The sequence below is a fragment of the Ornithodoros turicata genome, chromosome 10, assembly GCF_037126465.1.
Source record: "Ornithodoros turicata isolate Travis chromosome 10, ASM3712646v1, whole genome shotgun sequence".
Lineage (NCBI taxonomy): Eukaryota > Metazoa > Arthropoda > Arachnida > Ixodida > Argasidae > Ornithodoros > Ornithodoros turicata.
Genome location: NC_088210.1, coordinates 24,889,925 through 24,908,967, shown reverse-complemented (window position 1 = coordinate 24,908,967; position 19,043 = coordinate 24,889,925). Strand labels below are relative to the sequence as shown.

Below are 19,043 nucleotides of genomic sequence, written 5' to 3'. Positions count from 1 at the left end.
CTACACGGTAAACGTCCATGTGGCGAAGCAGTGCGAGGAGACATGAAAGGGCACTAAAGTGCGAAAATTGAATGATGATGATGATTAGTATTTTAATGGCGCAGCAGCGACAAAGGCTATTGAATGATTTATGAGTGAAAGAAACTGCAATTTACGCTTTCCTCCCTCCCCTTCTGCGGAGAGGCCTCAGATTGGTCTCCTCAAACGATCTCCCGCGCAGTGATTGGACAAATCGTTTGAGGAGACCAATGGGAGCTCTCTCTCCGCATCGTCGGCGTTCTTGAGATGGCATTGGTTCCACAGAGTCAAACGTATACTTCCCGCTTACTACTTCTTTTCTTTTACCTGTGTAGCTTCTTTCTTCATTGTCGAGTGAACTCCATGTCCGCCGATGCTTCTGTCTCTCTCTTCCTCCGTGATCTCGTATAACCCGTCGTGTTCTCTTTTTAGCATAATATGCTGCGGCCTTCTGCAAGTGCAATACGCTATGGGAAACATTTCGAGGAAATCTTACACAACAGTCAAGTATTTTACGAAGATGTTAAGGTTAGGAGCCTCGTCTGTTGTGCGGAAGAAAAAATCAAACAAACACAACTAGTAACGCCAATGGGTTGCTCCATGCAGTGCAGTATCGGACACTGTCATCTTCATCTTCCTGGGTATTGTGCTGGTGAACAAGCCGCACAATTGGAACACGGGTTTCGTCCTCTGGGCCACTGTCCTCTGTCTCATCTATAGATTTCTCAGTGAGTGAACCTTATATACCAACACAGCCGCAGGAAATGGGCATTATTATGCCGGATACCTGCCCTACATACTTTACGTTCTTTTTCCAGCCGTGTTTGGACTCACGTATCTTGTCAACACCTTCGGCCGTGTCAGGAGGATCAACCTAGAAGAGCAGTTCATAATGGTATAGCAATATTATTTTTGTACCCTATAGGAAGTATGTACCAAAAAGGAATGGACAGTAGAGAGTGTATACGGTGATGTCATTCTCGATTGGATTGCGTTGGCAATCCGGTAGCTGGTAGTAAAGTCAGACTATCCTCTGTAGACAATAGAATATCCCACGTCGAATGTCTAGCGCTCGACAGTCTGTCCCCTTGTTTTCGCAACAACAGCAAATACATGGAGTGATCTAATCTAATATAATCTTATGTAACGTCTAACCTAACGCCGCATGCGTCTGACGTTTATTCGAACGCGGTTGCATGTATGGCGTCGGGTTAGGGAACTTACCTGGATGGAACGCAAGCACGAATGAAATGTGGACGCCGCTCTCACGTGATGTCATTGGGTTTTCTCTGTGCACCTTCGCCGAGCGGCATCTCGCGTGCTCGAGACCCGTAAACAGCGGACACGGCACAGCGGAAAGAGCATGTTTGCAGTCCGTCCACGACCCTAAGTAAGCGCAAGGGAAAAACTGTTCGAGACGGCCAAGAATCACGATCCCGCTTTGCCGAGCTTTGCGTCCTGTACTTTTTTGCTTCCGAAGTCGCGAGTTTCTCTTACTTTTTCATTCCTTTTTATTTATTTATTTTTATTCCAGTGCGAACCATTTTTCGGATTACATTTGGCCGTTATTTTTGCCGTTCCCTTACAAATATTGAAAGGTGCGGCTCGCAAAAGGTATTCCGATATCTTTTATTCCGTTCGCCGTTAGCGCTCCGTTATGTTCGTACCAGCCGACAATAATGACAGCAAATAATGCCCGAGGCGTATTGAAGCTCTTTTAAAGTATATTTACTTTGGGAGCTGGAGGTTCGTTATATCTGGGTTACTTGTCTTTCACCTTACCAGCTGCGTTCGATAGAAAGCGAACCTCCGGCATTCTGGTAACGAATACTGAAGAGGAGACCCAGAAGAAATCTAATTTAGCCAAGTGTTTTCACAGAGCTGCTTTGGTTGTGCCATCTGTGCTCTCGTACTAAACAGATTACTATGCCTCGAGTCAGAACGCGTGCTTTGCTATCGGCAAAGCAACACAATACTTATAGTATCTATATATCCTACCTCGAAGTATGGTTGTATTATACTATTTCTGTAATACCTTTGACAGCAATTTGTATTATAATACACATTCTCTGAATGTATTTCTGTCTGTATTATAACTATAGGGTTCCAGGTTTTCGGAGTGCATTTGTTTGTCATATACTTGGAGGGTGATTTTGAAGTTTATTTTCACAAAGTTCGGAGTTTTTCGGAGTTTATTTTTTACGACTGAGGTAATATGCGAAATTCGGAGATCGAGCGACGGCTTTTAAACGACATACTCATACGAAGAATGAGAAACTGTCTCGCAAAAGGGCTTATACTGTCATGCGGCAGAATTTGCGGAGAACGACATATGTACGTATCACGATCACGCGTCGACATGGCCATCTCGAAATCCGGGTATATACCTTGACACAGTCCCAAGCCAGCTTTCGCTTGCGTCCCATGCAGTGTCCTTATTGCAATAACTAGCTGTCCTTTCACGAAGACGATTTATGCCATCCGTGCTCCCTCGTCTACTTTGAGGAAGGAAGTATGATCCTCAGACGAAAAGGAAAACCTTAGACGCTGTATATTTTCCAAGTATGGACCTGGGAAATGGCCGAAATGACTTCAAAATGCCCTCACGTCGAGTAGAGTCTCTGAAAAGGGGACCATATTCGGAGATTTCAACGTTGATGTGCTTCTAGGCAAGAATGGAAGTTCGTCCGCGTAACACGGACGCTTCCCGCATTGGTTAGTGAGGGAATGTCGCAATGCAGGCTTGGGACAATATAGCCATCCTTCGCTGTGACCACTAACCCGCGATGCGAGGCAGTCTTGACACGAAGGGAGACGTACCCCGTCAACCAACCATCACGAACTTGCTTTTTGTTGCCGAGTTTTCGGTTACTGGATAACGCCTGGTAATGTCGAAACTGACCTAAGTACGGTCGACAGAAGTGATAGAGATAAAAGTATCGAAACTACCGTGTTTATTATCGTACAAGCTTTCGTGCTCGAACACCCAAAAGGCGATGTTTTCGGATAGATCCGAATTGCTTTAAATTTGATCGGCGTATGCTTTTCGGATTTTTTCGGACAAATCCGAAAACTTTGAGCACTAACTATACAGCACAAAACTGAAGCGTTATGTGTATTATAACGCTATAAGAGATTTAATATTTACCGAGAGACTGTCCTATAGGTCATATACCTAGCGCGCGTCACTTTGTCGCTCATTTCAGCAAGCCCATGTCCGAGGAACGTTTCATAACAAATAAGGCACGTACTAGTCACCTAAAGCAAAACGTGATTGGAGAACGACTGCCGCAACAACAAATATACTGATGATGATGATGAATGAGGAAATTCGCCAGCTGGATTGAGGCCCACTTCCCCAATGCCGACGGGACTGCTTGGGATGTAAAATGACAATGAAGGGCCGCAAGTAGTACAAAGATTGTGCATAGTTCTGCCTTTTTTTTCTCTCTCTCTGTAACTAGCGGGTTGAAGATCAATGTATTGCTCGCGTAGTACGCAGAAGTATGCCTTATGTATGTAATCACCTCATCCCACCGACATTCATGTAGTAGTAGTAGTTGTTGTTGTTGTTGTATTTAATACCTCACAATCAAAGTATCATTAGTATTATAATACTAATTTCTGTCAAGCGTATGCATCATAATACACAATATGAGTATTACTGCCCACCCCTGCCTCGAAGGTAAGCGAGAACAGGGGTCCATTCTGGACCGCGCTTAAAGCCACTTTGGGACAAATATTTCCATGCTGGATTGTCGCTTTTCAGCTGATGTAAAAAAATAACGAAGCTGCTCATCACATTTACGTTTCTTCATTCCGTACACGAGAGGGGCGGCGCCACAATACACACACTATTCGACGCGTTCGAACCTCATGTTTTCCCCTCTAGGTCACAACTATGAGTTTCGTTCTACGCAGGCCTACGGAGGCCTTCGCGGTGCCGTTGCATTCTCTCTGGTCATCATGTTGAATTCCTGCAAGTTCATCAACTACGAAGTGTTCGTCACAGCGACGCTTTTCATAGTCCTATTTACGGTTTTTATACAGGTAAGCCTCGCATTTAACGTGGGATATAGCAGTTGCTGTTAGGGATAAAGCTGTAAGTGATCAGTGGCTGTAAATGATATTACTGTCTCACTGCAGCTATTAGTCTTTGTGCCGTTATTGTAACTTTCAGAGGACAATCGATTTCAGTTAGGTTCAGTTGATTTCTTTAGAGACATGAGTGTTTCTAAGCGGGATCCTCATTTTTGACAGCTCCAATCCAGTCCAATCCAATTCGATCCAATCCAACCTACAATCAAAACTATGGGGGCAGAATCATGGGCAGATGGACACGGGATGCATATCATTCTGTCATTGTTGCAACCAATATGAACTCATACAGTAAATACATTGATAGTGTATACAACAAGCTCGAAATCAATGTATGCCTTTCTTTCAGATACGAGTGTGTTCTACAAAAGAAAAAGGAACAGTACTGATACAGTACAGTACCGTTTCCCCTCCCGTTACGTCACCACTTTCAGTAGTAACTCACGCGAGAACACCTACCTGCGATATAAAATACAGATATTATGGTTATGTTCTTTGCAACCGCTTCTGTTACTCCTTTACCTACGAGACAGCAAAGACTACAGCAAAAGCAAACGCCCAGACAGTATAATCTCCATTCCGCCCCCTTTGTACAGAGGTAATATACAATCGAAGAAGTAGAGGGAGAAGTCCCTCCCTGTCGGGCTACCCGAACTGAGTGTTTTCCCTTATACTTGCTCGCAGCCGCGAACGGCGCCCGCAGGTTCAGTGTTGTGCACCACGCAGATATGCATTTGAAGGTGCTTCCGTTCATCTCTGCTGGTCCATTGTATATCATTTCGGTGATAGTACTCTGCGAACGCAATAACGTAGGTTTATAACCGCGTCCATTATTTGGTCAGTCGGTGAGACTCGCACTTCGGCCGTATATTTTGGGAGTACTGTATGTGCACATCCTAAAGGGAAAAGCAGTAAATTGTGGAGCAGTTGCAGCTTCTGCTCCCCATAGATGGCAATCACACCTCATTTTAGTCCCCTGGCACTGAAATTTAATCCCCAGCCTGCAAACAGTCCTCGTATAAGCAATGGTCGTTTGAATGCTTCTAGCTGTCCACAAAAGGACTGGTTTCTTTCAGAGTGTAGTGAAAAATGACGTTTCTCGTTCACCTCTGCTTTTTCTTCGTTTCCAGCATTTAGCGTTTCCCAAAAAGCCGCGGAACACGCTCTATTCATAAAAAAAGGGGGGGATATATTTATTAGACGAAAGGGGGAAAAAAACGGGGGAAGGTCAGCCAAACGGGACGTCGGCTTGCTATTCCGCAAAGAAAGAAAATAAATGAAATAACATGATAAATAAAAAAGAAAAGAATTAGGAAATAAATTATAAACTAACAAACGATGAAAGAAGGATGAGATAGATTAAAGATAAAGATGACAAAAAAGTTTCCTCATCTTCAACAGCCTATATAGCGTGTGCTTGTGGTGAAGCTCGTACAGCTGCCGAAACGTCGTTCCTTTCTCTTTTTGTCCATTTGCTCTATTACGTGAATTCAATCTATTTGAGTCGCATAAATATTTATCCAGTTAGCAAAACCATCGTATTATACTCTGTTCAATTATCGGAGTTTGGCAATAATGCGGTGTAGGGGTGCGATTACTATTGTCGTAACTACACTCCAAGGAAAAAAAAAAAAAAAAAACTTTGACTCCTTTTGGGAATCAGATGCGTTAGCGTAATCGTTAGTCCCTCTCCCGACTAAATGTAAGTCTATGCGAGGTTTTAGGGACTATTTGCAGTGTCTGAAGTACACTTCAGGGCCAAGGATCGAAAATGGGGAGTATAGGAGCTCTAATTGCTGCCATATATACTGATTTCTCTCTCTTTCTCTCTCTTAATGTGTAATCAGGTGTTAATAGCATAATAATTCGGAGTCGATACATCGCGTAAGGTCAGTCAGCCTGAATGCGTTTGGCCATCGATCATCCTTAACGCGCGCCGAGGGTTTTAATAACTTCGCCATTAAAGATACGAAGGCTCGTGCAAACTAGCTATAAAACCCAATACCCTCAATATGTATACAGATAAGGCTTTCAAACTTGATGGCCGGGATGGGGCATCGCAGATGAGATATAAAATATGTTTATATTGTAAAACCGGAAACCCCGGAAATAACGTCTTTCGGCGAGCTGTCTTTTTTGCCCAAGGTATTTGCCGTGCGCCGGTTCCAAACCTGATGAAAAATCCATAAGGGTAATCCAATCCTTCATCATCATCTTCCTCTTCTTTTTTTACGATATCGCTCTTTTCAATTTCTTTGTTGTTGCCAGAATGTTTTACCGACTGACGTTGCCATTTTCTCCATTTCTCGAGGAGCAAATCGAATGTCATTCAACAATTCCTTGCATTGTATCGCGTCATCATTCTGGCGTTCTTTGTCCTGTAAAAGGTCATGCGAAGAAGCTGGTAAACCGTTTCGTCAAGCGTGGCAAAATTTGTTTACGATGACTTTGCTTTTTGAATGTCTCTGAAGTCGAATAATATTGCCATGGTTGATCCGGCGAGAGAGAGAGAGCGAGAGAGCGAGCGGAAAGCACCATGGTGGAATGATGCAGGGTCAGATCTTATCACGTCAGGGAAATATGATGTTATATATCCCCCTAAAAGACAGCGTTCTTCCGTGCCTGTTCTTTGCATGAGATTTTCTCTCTCTCTTCTTTTCTTTCTTTCTATTTTGGCTTCGTGCCAATATTTTATGCCGCGTGGAGGCTGTAGCATAAATTGCAGGCTGTGGATACAACATTTATATAGTGCTACTCTTTTGCGGATGAGGCGCTGATGTTGGCCCGAATTATAGCACGGACTAATCTGTCAAGTTAAATATTTAAATATTGTATCGCGTCATATGTCAGTAGTATAATATGTATGTAATTTCCTAACTAATTTGAGCCGTTAGAAGTGTTATGTAATGTTAAGTTATGTAAATGTAAAGAGAGTTGGAATGTTCACTTAGACCAATCACTCACTCAATGGTTCACTTAGACCAATCACTTAGATTTATGGAGAGTTGGAATGTTCACTTAGACTAATTGTCTGGCTTTTTTACTATCGTCATCAGGTCATTCAACATCGTGGATCAGTGACCTGTATTAAAAGCTGTTGGTGTAATTGATAAATGAACTAATTACTGATTTTATGTGACCAGACACAAATCAAGTAGTATCAAGTAGACACAATCGAGTTGAGCGGTTTTATTCAAATAGTTTGTTAAATTAATAGGCCTACACACCATTATGATTCTGTTGTACCGGCCGTTTCTATTCCGACTGTTTCCATCTGAACAGTCACCGTTTGACATTTAGGGTGCATCAGTCAAGCCTTTGGTGAATCTCCTCAAGATTCGACTGCATCAATCTGGAGATGACAAGCTTATCACAGAGATCAACAGCAAGGTGGGGTCATTGATACTTGAAATTCTGAAGTCGCTGCTATCAAACTGCAGTGTGCCAGTGAATGACACACACGGGTCTAACGCATATTGATTGTAATTTGCTTGTAATTTGTAATTTAATTGTAATTTGTAAACTTGGTATTGCATACCGCCGTTGCTTCCAGCTTCTAGACAACATCATGCTTGGTATTGAAGAAGTAACTGGACATAAAGGAGGAAATTACTGGAAGGTTCGTAATGCTTCCACATACCACCTTGTGATTGACTTGATGGCAGCAGATGGAGATTATCAGCAGTCCATCAGTCTGTTTGTTGCCGATCGCAACATGATTGCTGATGCTACTTACCAACCGTACAGCGGTTCTGCTTACACGCTATAGACATATGCCCCTCGTCGTATGACACAGTCCCTCTTCGAGGCTGTTTTCATATACGCGTACTCTGAACACAATAAAACTTCAATATTCATTGCTTACCCTATTCGTACGTGAGACGTTCGTACAGACAGATATTGTGTTAGGGCGTTTGCTATTCATAAGCGACTGCAGGAGTTCCTCAACGACTATATCCTCGTCATCATACACTCTGACGAGAGAGAGAGAGACCCAGTTGTGGAGGAATTACAGCTACTAGTCCCCTGATTTGCAATGGGCCTTATTCACACTCGCGTCGTATCCTGGGGGCTGCCCAGCGAAACCCGATCAGCGCACGCCAAAGCATGGTGTCTGAAGCTAGGGAGCTAGTATTGAGGCACCCTACAGCCGGCGCCATATGGGCGCCATCTATTGAATATGTGGGGAACCCTCTTCGGCGCCGCCAGGGTCACACAGCATGCGCGGAAGAGTTGTGAAAAGGTCCTTTACTTCACGTTTTTGTCCACTGACCCTGAATATTACTCCCCATCACTGTAAATACTCTGTGGAAAATGAAACGCTCTGGCCCTATTGGTCGATAGTATTGTCTAAATAAAATAAATAAATAGTCCCTAGACTTCGCATAAACGTTCGCGCATTTAGTCCCAAAAGGGACTGGTGGTTGTAGTAATGCATCAACTCTCCTTAAATTACAGAAATTACTCTATTTTTTTCTCTCTCTCTCTCCCTCAGAGTGTAAGCTGTGTCTGATCAGCGGACCTTACCTAAGGCAACATCTGAAGGGCAATACTTTGGTGTAATGGTCGTTCCATGACTCTTACTGTTTTCTGGACGAAGCCCACGAGATCCCGACATTCTTTTTGAAATAAAAAGGAACTCCGTTTGAGTTGTAGGGGCATTGCATTTGAGGTGTAGATGCGTGCCACAAAAGTTAGCCTGTTTCGGGACTATAAATACATTGGAAGTTTGGGAACTCTATTTGCAGTACTGGGCAGTAAATTTCAGAGTCGCGAGAGTAAAATGTGGAGTAATTGCAATATGCCGGATTTTGAAGAGTTCTATAATTGCTCCCCAATCTAGTCTCTCCCCCCCCCCCCCCCATCTTTCTGAGTGCGCGTTTATGTTCCATATTTCACTGCCTTACAATCCACTGCATGTTCGATTTCAGCAAGTTCTCGAACAGATGGATGAAAAGTACCTAAAGCCTTACTTGCAGCACAAGTCAGTACAGGACAATCTCACCAGGGTGTACACGAAAATTGTCCTTGCGTGAGTACAATAATAAAGAGTGCGGCGTATACGGCCTTCGTAGCTCTGTCACTTCTTTGTCTCTCTCTCTCTCCCGCAGTGACCATTATGCTCATCTGTATGGCCCCGCAGCCGCGCTGGAAGAAAACATTCCCCTGAAGATCCAGAAGTGAGCATCTCACGTACTTGCTTCCTTGCTCGATCGATAGTCGATTCCCGAGTGACTTCTACGATGTTTCTTTGATTAATCAAGCTTCGGGAAACTGTTCCATCTTAACCGAGATACTAACACTGCTTTTTTTTCTGTCACGTTTTTTTTCTCTCGCTTTTTTTTACGCTTCACGATGGGCCTTCGCAGAAAATTGGGACAGTAAGTATTTCTACGCTAATGACACACTCCGTCGACGCTTGTTTATAGTAATGAGACACGACAGCAGTGTCCGAGCGATGCTAACCTTATCAAATGAGTAATTTACTGCTGTTCCAAAAAGTGTAAGGGGGAAAGTGTACGTGTTGCAGGTCGTTTGATGAGGGCATGCTGGATGCATTGACTGAGGAGCAGTTGGAGGCAGGTGAGGAAGAAGAGGGAGACGAGGAGGAAGAAGGAACGGAAGGAGAAGATAAAGGTCTTTTGGTCAACGTTAGTGTCGACAGGAAGAATTCGGTTATTCGGGAGCCCTCTGGTGAGAATTTCGCTCGATAGCAAATAAAGTTGTTGTTTCTTAAACAATTTGGAGCGCCGGTGGAAGCTATGCGGTGCTTACCCGAGCTAAAATAATGTATTGCTTCCGCTGCGTAAAAAAAACTGACGCTTTCGACACTTTCGTCAACTGCATGTATGGAGTGCTCGAAAATCCTGTCAAAAAATTTCAACTTGAAGATGCGTTTCGGTAAATTATGAACAACTAAAAGCAGCTCTCTCTTCTTACGGATTGTGAACACGGCGCTCCGCCTTTTTCTTGAGCTATCGGTGACACTTTGAAATGAGCTCTAGTGGGCATATCTCTCAAAATTGTAAAGACACAGCAAAATAACTATCGTAACACGGTTTCTAGTGTCACGAAACTAAGCAAACCTGCAAACACGCTGGCTCAGCAGACTGCATACGCTATTGGAAGTCTTAAGAAGACCGCGGTTTTTCTTTAATTTTAACGATTTGTCGTCAAATAACTGGGTCAAATGGCACTCTTTATATGCATTTTTTTATCCTATATTACGTACTCAAACGTATAGTTCAGTTCATCATCACTTTTTTTAAATATTATTTTTGCCTTCATTACAAAGCCTCGAATCTTTGGTAACGCTGTACGTATAAAGGTCGCGATTCAATCCAACGGCTGTTAGACACCTGAAGCCTGTCGAACGACTACGAATGCCGTTGATTTGAGCATTACGTACGGGAAGTAATCCTTTTTTTTTTTTTAAGCGTCCTGGAAGAAGAGACTATTCAGCTTTTTCGAGCGCTAGATTTCGGAAATGGCGAGAATGGGTGAAACGCACAGTATGTTGTCCGCACTTTCAATGATTGATCGCGGTGCGCGACAAGGCATAACTGAATTCAGAGCGACACTTCAGATCGGTGGGAGTGGATTTCAGTGTTCACTTTCGCGATGATTCCTTTCAAGTATTATTTGCTCGTAGTCTCAAAACGAGATTGCGAACCTGTAAAGGATGCTTCGCCGCAAGTGTATGATGCGTGAGGCAAAGCCATTCAACTGTTTCCTGATGCTTGAAGTTGCGTTCTATAATCCAAGATAAATACAGAGAGGAAGACGGAGACACTTCAAGACGGTACAATGGGTAGTCTGGCACATGCGTTTACATTCTACACCGGATATAGCGATGAAAACAGAAAATGAAGCATCGCTGTAACGAGTGGAGAATCATGACGTTATCTACGAATATGCATGCTGTCCGCGCTACCTATGGACAGGATTTTATAAGATAAGAAGATGCCGTTCAGTTTTTTTTTAATTGCAATAAAGGGCGATATATTCTAGGTCAGGTGGGCTCCCAAAAACACGGTAGGTTTGGAGACTATTTGTTGTTCTCCCTCGCATTTAAGTGCAAGGGTGAAACCACGTTTCTCGTACGCTTGGCATAACCGCTGAGGCAAAACCGCAACTGACGGGTTGAAAGCATTCAGTCTACCTTTTAAAGTGCACTCAAGCGGAAAACATAAAATAAAAAGAAAACTCATTTTTGAATGAACGGCACAGTTACCTTGAGAACAACACAAAAGGAACAGAATGAAAGTAGCCCAATTTGGCGGTTCATAGGCCCAGGGTTGCGCGCTTCCATTTGTTATTTTAGAGCGTATATTTTTCGGTGTTTAGTATTTATTTTCATGAAATCGGCGTTCTCGGTGATTTTCGTGCCGTGTACATGGTTTACCATGCAGTTACCGGCGAATATAAATCGCAACATAATTTGTAAAGCATCCGTCTCAGAGCAGCTTTAAAACCAAAAACCAATTCAAAATTAGCCCTTGTGAGACATCACAAAAAGACCACTCTATTGCTCCACAGCGGTGTGGTGGTATCTAGATCGTGGAAGCAGAGTTTTTTTTTTTTTTTTAATTTAACGTGTGCAGCGATTAATCCCCCTAATCTTTCCTCGGACATTCATTTGTAATCGGTGTTTTTCGGTTGAGTGATGAAAAATGAGTGATGAAACTGAATGATGAAAAAAAAAAAAAAAAACGACGTGTTTTTCGATTCAAACTGAAAGCGCGAATCCCTATTTATAGTCCATTGGCACCCCTGAAAGGAACGGCGATGTATGCGCTTTCTCCCTCCCTCCCCTCCTCAAGATGCCCCACAATGCGAAGAGGCCTCCGATTGGTCCCCTCAAGACGATCTCCCGCGATGATTGGACGCGTCCTTTGCGGAGACCAATGAGAGCGCGCTCCGTAAAGCGTAAATATGACTCCAGTTCCTTTTGTGTTGCTGTCAAGGTCATTATCCGCTACATTCTCATTATCTCTTTGTGGCTGGAGTAGTTTGGAGTACCCATTAAGTGCTTACACCTTCTCATTGCAGCTCCAAGACGTGTGCGCTTCACTCGATTCGGTAGGTGCATGCATTCTGCTTGTGACTAACAACTGCTCTTAGTGTTCTTAGTGCAGACCGTGGTAGACGTAGACCATGCATCTGTGACCTGAAATGTAGTAGTGGCGTTGGCGCCGTTCACAGGGTTTGCAGGAAAGCGCAGTATAGAGGAATGAACGGTACAAAACGTAATAGCTTTGTGTCGGAACCTCCAGCAGTAGCGCATGTTTCGCACATGCGCACTTCCGTGGTCTCACGTTGTAAAAATACTGTGTACTAATGACTGTAACTGGAGGATGTGGAAGCCCCCTAGTTACGATGTGCGAATATCCAGAACTATATGATATATGTCTTCGGATACTCTAAAGTGTGCGTCGTTGATTCATCGTTGCGAACTACATTGCGTTTGTGTTTATTCGCTCGGAGCAGAACCCGAGCTGAGCGGAAGTGCGTCATCGAACCGGAAACCGTTCGGTCGGGGAAACCGAGGAGAAAAGAAAATTCCGTACGCGACCGAGCGAGAACGACAATGCGCCTGCGCAGTATCTATGGTTGTGTCGTCTGCTTCCAGTTGGTGCTCGTCGCAGGGCACTGTTTTCACTTTGTAACAAAAGACGCGGACTGCGTGCGTCCCACGGACAGACGCACACGCACTTAGCTTGATTCTCTCCAGCCATTCTAATCACATGCCATTCCATGTTGTACATATGTTGTCTGAAGAAGCGCAGACTGCATGAGAGTCTGTGTCACATAAACTTGCTCGATATGTTTCATTCTCAGTTATTTTCACATCTTTTTGTATTGTTCTTTTTTTTTTTTTTACACCAGGAGCAAAATTTAAGCCCTTATGACTACTTCCACAATCTTGGTAAGGCGGTATCGACGGTTTAGGTCGAAACCATTTCAAAATTTCAAATAGCCGCCTTCTTCTGGCACAGGAATTGTGGGGAGGACCAGCGATCGAGCTCGCCCTCCAAGCTCCGAGGGAATAAACATAAACGCCCTTTAAGGCCCACCAACGTCGACAACCATGTGGCTCAGTCCGTAACAGCAGTGGAGAGGGAAGGAAGTTACAGTGGCACCTAAACGAGTGCGGGCGCGGTAAATTTTTTAGAAGGATGGCCAATCAATTCGATATCCGTTATTGTTATTTGAAGAAAAACACGCGCCGTGAAGTGAAAACTTCGATATTTTTCATATCTCCTCTCCTGAGGCTTCCACACTGCTCAGAAAAATACTTTTTTTTTCTTCTTTTTATAAAGCGATAGCTTTATTGGGCCAATCCCGGTGCAGGTCCTTTAAGGACCACGTGACCAATAATTTACTGCCGCTGATAGCCCAATAAAGCCATTGCATTCAGACGCGTTTGGCACGATTATGCAGTCATTTTTCTGGTTCCGTTCGATTGATGCGCACTTTCACATACAATGTTTACTTGTGTAATGCACATGTAGGTCAACAGTACCAACGTGGTCCGTGCGAGTTAAGCTTCATATTGGTGTCTTAGAAAATAAAATAAAAAAGAACAAAAAACCAACTTCCATCGTGCGAGTCGTTCCAGATAATCAGCCCCGCTTATACAAACACAAACTTTGTATCCACGTATTAGCTAACCATCCTTAACTTATTAACTTACTCCATGTAAAATAAGGCTTGCGCTGCTTAGCTTTCATACTTATTCGGTCTCCTCCCTTCAAACGTAGTTACGCATTACTGTTTGAATGCAAAAATAAACAAAGATATGGAGATATAGATTTCTTTGAAGTATCGTGGTATGGCGACTGCCCCGCGGAACGAACTGGATGCTGAAGTTATCCTGTTTTCTGCCCCTTAATTTCGCTTTTATTTCTTTCTTCTTCTCGAAGTACCGAGGCTGACAAAAAGTTGCAATGACGGTAAGGCAGTCCAAGAGTAATCCTCTCCACGTTTGCTTCACTGTCTGTCTGTCTCTCTCAGTGGCTACACGTGAGGCCCCACAGCGCATGTTGTTCTCACACGTGGCACGAGATGTGACACCGTGCTGCAGGTTCCGTAAACTGCCTTCGTGCGTGCATTTTATGTGCATGAAAGCTGCATCACTATAGCGTGCCTGAATCGCTTGTGTTATATACTGTATACACGCCGTGCTTGATGGTTGTTTGCATTAGCAGCTGTAAAAGGTGAAACGGTGTTGACAAACACTCGTGATCTGTGTTATACCGTGTACTTACGCGTGCGACACCGCCACGGAATATTCTAGTGGAAGAAGAAGAAGAAAAGAAAAAAAAGCTGCTCCTCTTAGTGTTGTGTTGAGCACCTGCGCAGTGGCAGGATACCGAGAGTGCGCACCTTGCAGACGAGACGACTGTCGTCTGCTACGGAATACCTTGTCCCTGTCAACACCACCTAGATACAGAAAAACTGCGCGCTCGTTGACGTGACGTAACGATTAAGAGCCAGCCAATTAGAACCGTGTTTTCAACGGCCGTAGCCAATCACGAACGTGCTTTCAGCGGTCGTGGCCATGGAGAAGAACCACCGTCGTCTGCGAGTTGTGATCAAACGTCCCCGCGTACTAAATCGGAAAACTTGGAAATAAAGCGCAAAACGGTCTCAATCTTTCTCAAAACTGATTTTCTGGAAAGCGTCTTGCACTTTTTGTGTAAATATTTAGCTCTACAGGTTCCAGGTGAGCTGCAATCATTTGCGTGTTCTTCAATTCGCAGAACAGTGAATCGCAGTAGCAGACGAATTCTGACTCTTAATTGAAAGAGGGAGAGGAGGCAATGCGCAGGCTTTCTCTACCTAGGTGGTAGTGTCCCTGCGCCCACGGTTAGCGTGCACACGTGACACGAGACGTCGAGCGCTCGCTCTTACGTGGCAGCAGAAATCCATGACGTTGTTCGCAACTTCCGCTGGAGCATTCTGGGGAATGTCGCTCGCGTGCTTGCACGGATACTGTCATGCCTTTGTGTCGTGTATGCATGTAGGTCGGCCGCCATGTAGTGCCAGTGTGCTGGGGCTTACTTTCTCTTTTCTCGGAAAGAAGCCAGACCCTAAAAATTATGGCTCTTGCATTTCAAGGGGGATACCCTGTAAGGCAGCTCTTTTTGACCCCGGATATCTGACAGGAAGGGAAGGGTTACCTTGTCGGGGTTTCGGGAATAGTTAAGTCCAAGAACATTTTTTAAGCTCTCTAAGCGTCCTAAAAACGTGCCCCGATATATTCGAAGCAAGACACAACACAACATGCCCGATTGTAAGGACAAGTCTTATAACTGTACCCCTCACCTGTCTATTGGATATCCCGCAGTTGGAGACACGGTCATGAAAGCTGCGCTGTTGTGCAAGTCACAACGTCATTCAAAGAGTACTGGGAAGGTCATCAAGGCACTATAGCGGCCGTATTCTTAAACGGCCCTCGACTCAACTCGTCGCCTCGACTCCAGCGAGTGAAGGAAAGAAGCGATCGTCCACTTGAGGATCCCTTAAGCTTCAAGGGAACATCGGCGCTACGGCGTAGTACTCCACGAACGCACGAAAGATTCCCTCCTTTCTGGGCCCGTTCCGATTCAAGGTCGAGTCGAGGACCGTTTAAGAATACGGCACTAGATCTCGCACTACATGCATGCTCATATATTCTGTACTGCTTTGCAGCGGGGAGTTGCCTCGTCAGATAGTCTCGTGTTGAAAAAATACAAGTTTCCTTACTTTTTTAAAATTGCATTTTAAGTTTGCCTCGAGACCATATATTCGATGGCAGTCGGGAAAAGACGCGCATATGAAGTAAACTGCTTCCCTGACATAAACGAGGATGGTGCATACAAATAGTAACAGTAATGTCAGGAAACGGGGAAATCTTCGTGTCCACAGGAAATGAGACTTCCTGAAGCGGCGACTTCCTCCCTCAGAGCTACCTGTATGTTGATCGACCATCCTCACTCTCGTGTGCAAGAGGTACTTTGTTTCTGGTTCTGTTATCCTGTTGACAGAAAATGAAAGAGTATACTATATAACTCTCTTGTCAGGCGGAAGGTTGTAAAATAAATGCGATCGAGTGGAGAAAGAAAAACTGTCGGTTAACATTATGACTTTGGTTCATTCCTGGACTGCAGCGGACCAAGTGAGAGCAGCCTCACAGAGTGCGGACTTATCTACCGAGAAGAGGCGCCACACCGTCGGTTCTATGTTTTCACGGTCTTTCCATCAGGATTCAGTCGAGGCTGAAGACCCCACCAAGTTGCTCGTTAAAGCTTTTAATGAGAATCCTTACCATAAGGTAGGTAAAAGCCAGCTGCACGTGTGCAATGACATGCATATAGGGATCTACGAGATGAGATACTGTTAGAATATATTGTCGAAAAGGAATGAAGTTGAATTCGCGTTTTGAGATGATTCCCAAAATCGGTGAGGATGCTGATTGCGATGTGGCCGTACATCACGTTACTCCGTTAAGCGCTCGGTCGCGAAGACTGAGAGGCTTATGCAGTCGCCGGCCTACACTTGGCGGTTACTGACGGACAAATCAACACTCTAGCCAACCCACGATTCCCTCGACAATACTTAGTTCGACCCAGGGCGATCAGCACTCGTTAGAGCACGATGGTGTAATCGTCAGAAAAGTGACTCAGGGTACAACGATAACAATCCAACACAACGTTTTACTACAATCTTACAAAATTAAAAAGAAACAATGAACTAATGCTCCAACACAGAGATTAATTATAACTAAATAATCCAAGGTGCAATGCTCATTAAGAAAACATTATCTATACGTGGAAATGGCCTTAACCCAGTTTCAACACGGTGACAGAGAATTTCAAAGTCTTAGCTGTTTTGCACAGAAGGTCCGAATGTCCGTTGTCAGAATGGTGCTACGATGAGTCGGGTCGCGCGGCGGGGGGGTCCTTTTCGGTCCCTCGTCTCTACGGTCTCTTGCACGACGCACCCAAACAAAGGAACTCGCCGACGTCTCCCCTCGAGGACTGCCGCTGCCGCACACGCTTGTTTCCAAACCACGACTGCCGTTTCTTGGTCTGGTTCACCGTTTGTTTGGCTTGTTATCTTCTTTTTCTCAAGTCCCGGGAAGGAGGAATCCCAGACTTCCAGACGCACACACACTCGGTGGTGTCACTTGACACCCGCGACCACACGGTCAGGGGTTCGCTGCCTTTCCCAATGTTCGGTCCCCAGACATAAACACTAGCTTCTTTTCGCAGGAAAAAGGCCATTTCGGCGTCTAGACACTGGGCTACCGTACTGTTGGCTATATAATCCATGTTCGAAAAAGTTCCCGAAATGCGCCGGAATCACGGATTTGTGACATATACCATACTCATCATATGCTTGCATAGCACGAAGTGCACGAGTTGAGTCTATTCTCGCTCGCATAGATAGTGATATGCAGTTACCATTATCTCCTCCAGTATCACCAACGCTACAACCGGAACCTGGTTGGAGATGATAATCAAGAACTGGAAGCACACTTACGCGCCCGACGCATCCGTGCCCATCGTTTGACTCTTGCCACCATGGCTAGCGAGATGAGTTCTGCAGAAATGAGCGTCGAAGGGAGCCGTACCAACCTGGCTGTTCCCGGTACGGCCACGACCCCGAGCGACCGACTATCACCCGTTGCTCCCAGCGACGGTCTTCCAGACCGCAGACCTTCAGTTCAGTTCCGACGCAACTCTGCTGTGAGACAGAGTGCCTATACGTGGCTCAGTCTAGCCCACAGGCGTCGATCAATGCTGCGGAAGCAGAGGACTACTTCCGTGGACTCGAGGAACAGGTATGACCTCCTCTTATGATCCAGCACTTTTGGGGCACATCCCTCCCAGGCATCAAAACGGCCGTTTGCATTCAGACCAGTTAAAAGTGTGTTTTGTGACAGTCGTGTCCGTTTATTACCTTTTTATTCCGTGTTAGCACCGCGAAGCAACTGTGGCTATGAGCGGCGTACAGACGTGGACAGATGGAGAGAGGACAGCAGGAATGAGTGGGGGACATGAGGGATTAGTATGCGTCATGGGCCGACTTCAGAGGGAACTGTGCCGGCATTCGTCTGCAAAGTATGCCGGAAGATCTGGGGAAAACCCCAGACAGCACAGCCGGTGCGGGGATTCGAACTCGCGTCACCTCCCAGTCTCGGCCTGGAAAGCGGCCATCCTAACCACTATGCCACGGGAGCTGGTCTGTTTATTACGATCTTGGATATAACGATAACTCTGATATTACGATCAAATTGCGTGAGCTTACGTCGGCTTCCCCGCTGAAGTCCAATGTCAACGAGACATCGATATAACGATCGCCCCGTGAAAGCGTTTGCTCGCGTTTTGTGATCAGAATTCTCCCGACGCGGCCGGTAAAATCGAAAAGCAATTGATTCCATCTTTTCATTGAAAACAAATTAAGGGGCATTTTCGAGAGCTTCAGCCTCCGGAAGTGTTAAAAACGCGGCGCGTTCATACGCGAACTGACGGGGATCAGATGCGCGCGTTGCAAGGCGTTACTTCGAAGGGGCTCGCGAGAAGTAAAGGAGGTTGCTCCCTTTCCACATCGTTCTCTCGTCCTCAAGTCGTTTGCTGCGTGTTACAATGACGTCTGCGGTCCCGGGACGCATTTAATGAGGAAAGGCGCATGGCTCGGCTCGAAGTTGCACGTGCTCTCAACAGATTTTGTAGTGGTGCGAAACTTCGTTGCGAAGTACCATGCCTTCCAAAATGTGAGTTGGCGGACAGTTACATGTCGCTACCGAAACACGCGTCGAGGACTTACCCGTGGACGAGGCGCTTATGTAGTTCAGATACTGAGAATGATGATGACTACGGCACTGGATGACGAGCAGTGGACGGAGCCGTCGATCTCTGGTGCGGAGCCGTATACGT

General features: G+C 45.1%; 1 protein-coding gene across 2 annotated transcripts in view; it reads left to right on the top strand.

The window, feature by feature from the left end:
• LOC135371173 (Na(+)/H(+) exchanger beta-like) overlaps nt 1-19,043 on the top strand; it is an 81,627-nt gene that overhangs the window by 59,708 nt on the left and 2,876 nt on the right. The window contains exons 15-26 of one of the 2 annotated variants that reach the window (XM_064605228.1): nt 451-546; nt 625-746; nt 837-913; nt 3,940-4,068; nt 7,417-7,506; nt 7,670-7,735; nt 9,048-9,148; nt 9,228-9,296; nt 9,647-9,810; nt 12,169-12,198; nt 16,272-16,435; nt 17,583-17,947. In XM_064605228.1, the coding sequence (XP_064461298.1) occupies nt 451-546; nt 625-746; nt 837-913; nt 3,940-4,068; nt 7,417-7,506; nt 7,670-7,735; nt 9,048-9,148; nt 9,228-9,296; nt 9,647-9,810; nt 12,169-12,198; nt 16,272-16,435; nt 17,583-17,947 (1,473 nt within the window). The remainder of the gene's footprint in view (nt 1-450; nt 547-624; nt 747-836; nt 914-3,939; nt 4,069-7,416; nt 7,507-7,669; nt 7,736-9,047; nt 9,149-9,227; nt 9,297-9,646; nt 9,811-12,168; nt 12,199-16,271; nt 16,436-17,582; nt 17,948-19,043) is intronic. The other variant, XM_064605229.1, reaches the window with a different exon arrangement.